Here is a 10,883-nt window from a genome sequence, read left to right as displayed (position 1 = left end):
TTAGAAAGAGAAATGAACAGAACAATAAATCACTTATTTAGTGACGTTGGAAACACAAATGTTAAAAAAATAAAATCCGAAAAATGGAAATAGAAGTAAAAAAAAAAAAAGATACATAAAAGAATAACAAAAGGTGTTTGAAAATATAGATAAAATACATTAAAAAAATGTCAAGTAAATAACAGTAAAAAAATACAATTAATTATATAAAATAAAATAAAAATATATAATTCATAAATTATTGCTGTATATTAAAGTACCAGTAGAGTGGAAAAACAAGTTGACTTTATATGCTTAATAGTTTTTCTTTGTATCCATTAAACTATATCCAATTGATAGGCTCCAGCACCCCCCGCGACCCCAAAAGGGACAAGCGGTAGAAAATGGATGGATGTCAATTGTATTTACAATCTGCAAAGTATGTGAAAATACTGGCAAAACATCACAAAACGCCACAAATTCAGATGGCTATTTTGAATACCGGTATTCCGCTCCGAATATCTTCTGCAATTTCCATAGATTCTACGTCACTGGAGTAACACTGACCATATTATCAGATCAGTCATACTAGACATAGGCAAAAATTGGAAAGAGATGTGCTGTTTATCATTCACAATCCTTATGTAAAACAAGAACATATATGCTTGGCGGTTTTATGCATTCAAAATAAATAGCCAACAATTGAGTCAAGAGATCGAGGGTCCTATGTTATACTCATATATATGTTATACTCACATATATATATATATATATATATATATATATATATATATATGTTATACTCATATATATATATATATATATATATATGTTATACTCATATATATATATATATATATATATATATATATATATATATATATATATATATATATATATATATATATATATATATTTATATATATATATATGTTATACTCATATATACTCATTATACTCTCTCTCGAAACATCCAGAAACCGCCAACAATACTCCATTTACATGCCGTGATCTGAAAATTAACCAAACATTAGCTCTATTGTTATTGTAAGCGCAAACACAGACTGCCTATTTTAGCCGCGCATTAATAGCAGTGAGCAAATGCTAGTTTACATGGCTATTGTTGCCACACTAAGTCGGCGGCTGTTTCTGCTTCGTCTCAAACTTGCTAAAAGTAAATTCTACATTATAATTCATGCATTTCTCACCCTTGTTGTAGACAAATATAGCTATTGACCGACAGACTGGTGGACTTTCACGTCCAGGGATGGCAAGAAAGACCTAGTTTCTGCAACTTTTTATAACCCTTCATAAGGATTGCGATTGAATTGTCATCTAAACGGGATTATGTGAGCATCTTGTCGGTCGGCATCCCAGAGAGAGTGGAAATTGTACAGTAAGTGTTTGTTTTATTGTGGTTTATTATGGTTAGTTTTAGAGATGTCCGATAATATCGGCCTGCCGATATTATCAGCCGATAAATGCTTTAAAATGTATTATCGGAAATTATCGGTATCGTTTTTTTTATTATCGGTATCGTTTTTTTATTTTATTTATTTATTTATTTTAAATTAAATCAACATAAAAAACACAAGATACACTTACAATTAGTGCACCAACCCAAACAACTTCCCTCCCCCATTTACATTCATTCACACTCATTCACACAAAAGAGTTGTTTCTTTCAGCTATTAATATTTTGGTTCCTACATTATATATCAATATAGTCTGCAAGGGATACAGTCCGTAAGCACACATGATTGTGCGTGCTGCTGGTCCACTAATAGTACTAACCTTTAACAGTTAATTTTACTCATTTTTTATTAATTACTAGTTTCTATGTGACTGTTTTTATATTGTTTTACTTTCTTTTTTATTCAAGATTTTTTTTTAAATGTATTTATCTTATTTTATTTAATAAATTTTTTTTTATCGGAATATCGGATATTGGCAAAAAAGCCATTATCGGACATCCCTAATTAGTTTGTATGTTTAGCACCTAGCAATGCTGCTGATGCTATAGTGATACAATAAAGCCGCATCCGTTTAGCACTCAGCTTTTAAAACTTATTGCTCATCCTCTTTGTGTTTAGGCTAAAAAATATAAGGTTCTGGATCATAATTTGTCCCAAAGTAATTGTTGTTGGCTCACACAAGGTCTACTTGATTAGCATTGTTGATGGAAGAGAGATTTTTGGTTCCTAACGCTACGTCACAGATCACGTGACTGGCAGGCTCATTAACTCTCAAAATGGCTGGGGTATCTCTGTGAGATTGATACTATTTTGATCATATTTATTATATATATATATATATACATACATACATATATATATATATATATATATATATATATATATATATATATATATATATATATATATATATATATATATATATATATATAAATATATATATACATACATACATATATAAATATATACATACATACATACATATACATACATACATACATACATACATACATACATACATACATACATACATACATACATACATATATATATATATATATATATATATATATATATATTAGCAAAATTTGGAAGTCTTTTGGTGTCATAAATCCGATATAGCTTCAATATATGTATATTTAAGCACATTTTATGCATTTTTGCCTAAATTAAGCTTTTTTTAAGATTAAAAATGAACTTTAAATAACAAATGTAAGGTACTGAACTGTATTGCACAGCAGATCATTGTCATCATCAACGGACAAGGTGCAGCATTTTCACAAGTTAGTGGTTGTGTTTAAGAACTGTGTAGTTAAATGTGTGTGAATCTATATTACTGTACAGTATGTCTTGTGTGTATTACAATGCAGCAGTGATGTGTCAAGCGATACTGAAGCATCAATGCAATATAAAACCATTAGGAGTGAAACTGTATCCCTCGATACCCATATGTGTATGTCACTTTAAGAAAAAAAATATGATCGATGCAGTTGCTGTGTCATTTGACTGGGAAGCTCCAAACTTTTGTTTGTCAGGAAGCATTTCTTTCGGCTCATACTAAATAAAGTCGGAAAAGTGGCGTGTCGCATTTGACATCAGTTTGTTCGTCATTGTTTTACAAAGAAAAAGTGTGGGATAATTTTTATATTACAGTAACACAGGGGTGGGCAATTAATTTTTACCGGGGGCCGCATGAGCAACCCGAGCACTGCTGGAGGGCCACATCGACAATATTTCAATTAAATTTTGCTCAATATTATTTTTGATATATACCGTAAGATAAATAATAATAATAATTAATAATAATAGTAATACTTCAACATAGTGTATGTAACAGCATTCCATGACTAATATAAATAAATTAACATTAATAATAAATGACAGTAAAATAAGCACACGTATGACTGAGGAGTCATAGTGTAACTTTGTGTGATGTTTGAGTTGTCCGACTTTTTGTGTGGCCGTAAACGCACCAGTGGTTTAATGCTATGCGTGTTGGTGACAGATGACAAGTTGGTTTTGGCCTGGTTTGTACGGCAGAAAATGACTAGTTTTTCGAGATAGAAGTGTTTTACTTATGTTTTTGGTGTGGTTATGGCCGAATATAAACAGTTTTGCTCAATAAAGTGATCGATATAATTCCTGGCCTCGAAGCATCTCGATAGACGTTACAATAATTGAACGGTGTTCAATTGAACGGTGTTGACGAACACCGTTAGGGCCGCTTGTTGTCACTGTCACTCGAAGTTGCATTGCAAAATTACATAGAATAAATATGTTTATTTTGTTTAGAATTCAGATGGGATTTGATTTGGTGCGCGGCATATATTTGCTGCGCGCAGCAGACGCTTGAGCAGTGCGCAATTGCGCAGGCACGCACCTTAGAGGGGACGTTGCATGGCAGTCCATGTCTTGTTGGAAACACGCCATTCTTCATCAACTTTTCTCTTTTTAGCGTCCGGGTGTAAACCGTGCATCACTTGTCGCTGCATGTGCACCTTCACTCGCAGGTTACACACTGACACACGCCCATAAATAATAATTTTCAAAATAAAAGCAGCACAGTTGTATTGCGCGCACGACATAGATGTTTTTTCAACTTTATTTTGTAATTAATGATTGCAGCTGTTCACATTCACTCACAATCACGCACACGCATACGTCCACACGGAAGTAATACAAATAACGATTTTCAAAACAAAAGCAGCACCGTTGTATTGCACACTCGACATAGATATTTTTAAAAATTTATTTTGTAATTTATAATTGGCCTCACGCGGGCCGGACAGGGACGCACAAAGGGCCGGATGCGGCCCGCGGGCCGCAGAATGCCCAGGTCTGCAGTAACAAATAAAATAAGGGTTATTTTTATGTTTATTATTTAGCTCATTGACCACAGTTGTGCGCAGATATTCATGGAAAAAAAAAACAACTCAATTATATTTGACAATATCTGCAAACTTTTTGAAAATAAATTCAGTAACGTTTTGTAAAAGATTAAAACTTTATATATTCATACAAAAATAACTATCATTTTCTTTTCTTTTTGGTCTATCTTTGGTTTGTTCTACATGTATCATTGTGTTTTTAAAATTTTCGACCCCAGGAAGGATCAATACTACTATTGCAGCAGTTACTGAGGATCTTAAAAAATTTTTTTTTTATATTTGCATGTTCTCCCCGTGACTGCGTGGGTTCCCTCCGGGTACTCCGGCTTCCTCCCACCTCCAAAGACATGCTCCTGGGGATAGGTTGATTGGCAACACTAAATTGGCCCTAGTGTGTGAATGTGAGTGTTGTCTGTCTATCTGTGTTGGCCCTGCGATGAGGTGGCGACTTGTCCAGGGTGTACCCTGCCTTCCGCTCGATTGTAGCTGAGATAGGCTCCTGCGCCCCCCCGCGACCCCAAAGGGTATAAGCGGTAGAAAATGGATGGATGGATGGAAGGTCAAATGTAGTAATTGTTTTAATCCAGCAGATAGTGTTTTATAAGGGTTATCCGCTAACACAGTAACAGTACAGTGTCACTGTTGATACAGGTAGTGAGTGTGCCAAACACTCACTGAGGCATAATTCACCCATCAATACAGTACAGTATGTTTGATTTTCTATTATTGTGTCTACTATATTAGGTAAAAGAGACAATGCGAGTATTTTTTCATGTTTAGAGGGTTGCAAATATATTTTATGCCTTATATGAAAATATTCAATTTATATATACGAATTCATGCTTTGCAGAAACTCACTTAACGCAATCAGGTCTGAAACCAATTAACCAAGAAAAATGATTACTTATTGTAATAATGACAATAAATGAGTTTCCTGATCTATGTTTGTGTAGACATCATTTTTTCATAAAAAGTACTTTACATAGATGTTTTTCAGTGCTGTGTAGAAAATAAGGGGCCCCAGAGGACAGTCTGTTTTAGTGAGTTGCATTGGTCAAAATGGTTGTGTGGCAAAAGTCCGGACCTCCTATTACAAGCATTGGCGCTGGAAATACTAGACAAGAGGAAGACACAGATGATGCTGAGGAGTCCTCTCTGAAAACTACTTATACGGACCCTCGGGAACGCACAATGGTGCCCGTCGCGGGAGGCAACCACTAATGAGATGTGACAAGGTTTAAGAGATGAGAGAGGCAGCGGCGGCAAGGAAGATGCTCTCTTACCCGCACGAGCCGTTGTATTCAAACTTGCCCTGGTTCAACTGCATGGACAGATCTGAAAAAATACACAAAAATCCAATGATGGCACATTTCTTCCCCTCCTCCCCCAAAGCTCATCCTCTCGTGTGCAGTCTTCCACGTGAGCGGCTGCAAGAGCGCCATATGCTGAACTATGTTGGCCTCTGGTCATGTGGCAACAGCTGCTTTCCAACAGGCTGCTTCCTCCACACTGCAGACTGTGCTTGGCTTCTAACGCTCAAAAGCAGAACCACTACATTGTAATGCACCTTGATTCTGACTTCAACTAAGAAAGTATTGCATCAAAAGGTTTGAATCACTGTTGAAACCATATGTGGCAAGTGTCAACAGCAGGGGTCGTCAATAGACGGATTATGGTCCAGATGGAAACTACAACCTAATTTAAAAATTTTTAAATTTATTTAACTAACGCAACTTTATTTTGACCTGTGCAGCTTCCCTCGTCATTACCATAACCCACTAAACACACAGGAAATATACACACACCTATCGCATGCATTGTAACTCCTCCCATGTGACACCAGGCGGCAAATTACACGCTTTATTAATGGCAAGAAAGTATTGGGTACAAAAATAATGTTGAAAAGATAAAGGACAAAAAACTGTTTATACAGATAATTTACCCCATTTGGTTAGTTTTTAATAGTCCGCATATTTGTTGGAGTAAATGTTTATGGTATTAGATTTTTCAAAAGATAATAGTGTGGATAAAGGTTAATATTTGCAACTTCAAAATTTTAAATGTCAAACAAATAAAAGGCTTGCGTTATTTTGATAGCACTTTTTCTTTTTGAGTTTCAAGGGTCTGAAGCATGTGCACTTTTTCTATGGGTTTATATTAAAAACAATTGTTTAGAAAACTCAAAATGCTCCTACTCTATTTTTCATTATATTATATTAGAGATGTAACGGTATTGTAGATACCGCGTTATTGCGGTTCGAAAATCTCTTTACAACAACGCCATGATGTGTGACCATATCAAACGAAAAACTTGGTGAATATAGTTTTTTCTGGCGCGTGTGTGTTGGCTGGTTGAAAAATAAATTACATTTCCCATAATCCTGTGCGCAGCGGACAGAGGATTTGGGAGATTCTCTCTCAGATTGCCAGCCCATCTGATCACCGTGCACCTGCATATGTTGCCACGACTCGCTGCATTAGCGACACTACAATTTGTACTACTGCAACATTCCTTTTTTAAATAAGCTGTTTAACCCTTGTGTTGTCCTCATTTCCTGTATACACCCCGTGTCCTCCGGGTCAAAATGACCCGTCTTCACTAAACCCCTAATATAAGCATATTAATTGAATTTAAACACCAAATTTCATCTTGCTTGAAGAAACAACTTGTCATTCACCACAAAATGTGTGAATAACTGAGATTTCCCTCTTTACTTCATTTGTATAGCTTAAGAAAAGCAAAACAATTTGCGTTTTGTATGCATTTTTATTCATCCCAATGACTCAGTTTCTTTCTTTTCTTTCTCCAGTGAACAATTGAAGACAATGTACAATACAAAAATATGAAAATTAACATAACCCATTCAACTAATTAACTAATTAGCTAACCCTAATTGGCACATGTAGGGCAGTATGCAAGTGCGCAGCCTTTGCAGATATATTTCTTACACCTGCAGCACACAGTATGTGTTTTACAGTCCTTCTTTTGAGGGCAGAACTGACATCTCTTCCTCTTACTTGCCCTAGCTGGGGAAGTGGCTGTGGTAGCTGGATCCTCAGGTTGATCAGGAGCTCCTGCACTCTGAATAGCTTTCACTACTGCTGCTGAGGCTTCTGTGCGGGGGACATGCTTCCTTCTTTCAATGAGTGGAATTACGAGTGCCTTTCCCAGCTTCTCCAAGAACACCCTACTCTTGTTCTGCTTACGAGACATCCAGGTCGGGTTGATCTCTCTCTAAATCACAAAGGCATTGTAGGAGGAAACATCAATGATGTTGTGGAAGATGACCAAGGGCCAGCGGGCAGTCATTCTTCTGCAGCTGTATGTTCCAATCACCTTATCTAGGTTGTCCACACCTCCCTTGTTGCGGTTGTAGTTTAGGATGATGACTGGCTTCCTGTCCTCACGATCGCTAACGTCACCATCTGTGTGCAGTGTACTCAGAAGACCTCTCTTATGGCTGCAAGTTTGTCTGTCACACGTCTTGCTGGTTTTGACTCACGGTCATCAAATCGTATCAGTCTTGAGTAGGTGTGAAAGAGTTTGAGTGGCATTGTGGCTTGGAAAATTGGCCTTCCACTCTCTGCATCCCATAGACTAGTTGCAGCCTCACCTCGGGACTTGTATACACCAGCTAAGATTAGCAGCCCTAAGTAGGCCTGCAGGTCAGTCTCATCCATCTTTTTCCAGCTGTATCCATATTTGCGAAAACCCTCCAAATTTGTCATTTCCAGGATTATTTTTTCAATTGCTGGTGTGATAAACAGGTAGAATGTAGAGACTATGTCATGGGCATGAGAAACGGCATACCTTGTGGGTCCTGGGGTCATCTTTATGATGTTTTGTTCTGCATGCCTGCCTTGATGGTCAAATGCTGCTGAGGACCATGTTATTTTGCCATTTTTTGAAAGGAAAGTCTCTCTTTCAGCTTCAGGGTTTTCTTCTTTTTCTGAAGATGATTCATCATGCTCTGGGTTGTATTCCTCCAGATCTTCTTCTTCTGATACATTCTCCACTTCCTCTTCTGAATCAGAGTTGTCTTGCTGGACATCTGAAAAAATCAGCTCTAGAGCCTCTTCAGCGGTATAATGCTCACTCATGGCTTCAGCACAGACATAATTCGGGGCCCTGTGATCTGCAGCACCTTTATAATCCCTGGAAATCCACAGAAAAAGAGCTCTGCTACTGTTGGACTATAACAACTAAAACATTGTAACATTCCGTGATGTATAAATAACTCTGTGACTTTGATTTCAACACTTTGTGACTCACGGGTCATTTTGACCCGAAGACCACCTTTGTACATTTTTTTGTACAGCTTACATGGAAATGTGAATAAAAGCAACATTTCACATTTTCTACTGTTGGTGCCAAGCTAGGAGAAGTCATAAAATTTCAAGTTGAAAAAATATTGTTTAGGGGATTTTTTTTTGGTTTTTAACACAGTGGCGGGTCAAAATGACCCGAGGACAACAGGAGGGTTAAGAAGAACAAGTCCAAAGCGTCCGTCTTTTATGTTACGCATCCCTTTTAGATGAGACCACGACACGGCGACCGTAACACTAACAAACAGACAGACAAGCCCTGGCGAAAACAACCTATTTGGCAGACGTAATAAACCGTGCCATGGTCGTCTCGAGTGGTCCAAGCCAAAACAGACTTGGTCAAGGTGCACCACGCCCACGGTTGCCTTAATGCACCAGGCTTACCTGGGCTGAGGCCCAGGGGCCCCCTCCCAATTTGGGGCACCCGATTTTGATAGCGCAATGCAATGATTGGTGTTCATAGCTGTCAATCACAGACAGCTCAGCATCCTGTAGCGATTGTGTACTTTCTGTCAGCTGTGTTGTTTTTTCCTACTAAGCATCAATTTGTGAGGTATTTACATTATTGAAAGTTAACAGTTAACTTTCATGAGAAACAGCATTTTCCAAACTGATACACATGTCCACTGCGGAGGACACTGCTTCTCAAAAAGTAAAAGTTGAAAGACATTAAAGTGAACATTATTGTTTTACACTTGTTACACATTTACATTGACAGTTTAAAGACACTCAATTGTATTTTTTTTTTTTAACATTAGCTTGTAACAGTGGATGTTTCCGCACAATTCTTTGCATATAAAAATACATGTTTGTTTGAGTTTGAGTTTGAGTTTGAGTTTATTTCGAACATGCAATCATACAACATAATACATCACAATTTCCAGTTTCTTTTCAACATGTTCGAAAAGGAGTAGGAAGAAGCAGAGCTTATTTAATCCTACCCCTTTTCTTTACATAACAGTTGCAAAACTTTTTGTTCACTTCCTGTTCACAATTTTTTCACAATAAACTCCATAAGTAATTACAATAAAAATAAATAAATAAATAAATAATAGTAAGAATTTAATAATAATAATTGGTGAAGTAAGTCATATTTCATATGATGAGATAAGTAAGATTACTTTAAGAATGAATGAATGGATGGATGAAATAAATTGAGAATGTTTGTCATGGTTGTTCTTCATTGTACTTTGTAAACACTTTAAGTTTGAAGAGTTTCTTGAAGTGTATCATATTAGTACATTGTTTGATTGCTTTGCTTAATCCATTCCATAATTTAATTCCACATATTGATATACTGAAGGTCTTAAGTGTTGTACGTGCAAACAAATGTTTTAAATTACGTTTTTCTCTTATGATTATATTTCTCCTCTTTTTTTGAGAAGAATTGTTGTATATTCTTGGGTAGCAGGTTATAGTTTGCTTTGTGCATAATTTTAGCTGTTTGCAAATTCACTATGTCGTGGAATTTCAGTATTTTTGATTCAATAAATAAAGGGTTTGTATGTTCTCTATATCCAACATTATGTATTATTCTAACTGATCTTTTTTGTAACACCGTTAATGAATGAAGTGTACTTTTGTAATTATTTCCCCATATTTCTACACAGTAGCTCAGATATGGTAACACTAGTGAGCAGTAGAGAATATGAAGGGATTTTTGGTCTAGAACATGTTTTGCTTTATTCATTATTGACGTGTTTCTTGCAACTTTATGTTGTATATTTTTTACGTGAGATTTCCAGTTCAATTTATCATCAATCATTATACCTAGAAATTTGGTTTCGTTTACTCTTTCAATTTCTATTCCGTCTATTTGTATTTGTGTTTGACTTTCTCTTCTACTGTTACCAAATAGCATTATTTTAGTTTTACTAAGATTCAACGATAGTCTGTTTTTGTCAAACCATCTTTTTAATTTGTTAATTTCTTCTGTTATTATTTGTATTATCTCCTGTGTGTTCTCTCCTGAACAAAACGCTGTTGTATCATCCGCAAATAATACTAACTTTAAATCTTTTGTAACTTTACAAATGTCATTTATATAGAGATTGAATAATTTAGGTCCTAGTATTGATCCCTGAGGTACACCACAGGATATATTTAGCGTTGTAGACGTGTGTTCGCCTAGCTTCACGTATTGTTTCCTGTTCGTTAGATAACTTCTTATCCAGTTTAAGACTAACCCTCTGATGCCATATCGTTCTAGTTTTTT

General features: G+C 36.0%; 1 protein-coding gene across 4 annotated transcripts in view; it reads right to left on the bottom strand.

The window, feature by feature from the left end:
• LOC133648666 (1-phosphatidylinositol 4,5-bisphosphate phosphodiesterase beta-4-like) overlaps positions 1 to 10,883 on the bottom strand; it is a 171,308-nt gene that overhangs the window by 31,749 nt on the left and 128,676 nt on the right. For all 4 annotated transcript variants that reach the window (XM_062044961.1, XM_062044963.1, XM_062044960.1 and 1 more), the window contains one exon: positions 5,626 to 5,677. In XM_062044961.1, the coding sequence (XP_061900945.1) occupies positions 5,626 to 5,677 (52 nt within the window). The remainder of the gene's footprint in view (positions 1 to 5,625; positions 5,678 to 10,883) is intronic.

Source organism: Entelurus aequoreus, linkage group LG04 (genome assembly GCF_033978785.1).
Source record: "Entelurus aequoreus isolate RoL-2023_Sb linkage group LG04, RoL_Eaeq_v1.1, whole genome shotgun sequence".
Taxonomy (NCBI): Eukaryota; Metazoa; Chordata; class Actinopteri; order Syngnathiformes; family Syngnathidae; genus Entelurus; species Entelurus aequoreus.
This window is presented reverse-complemented; position numbering and strand designations above follow the sequence as displayed.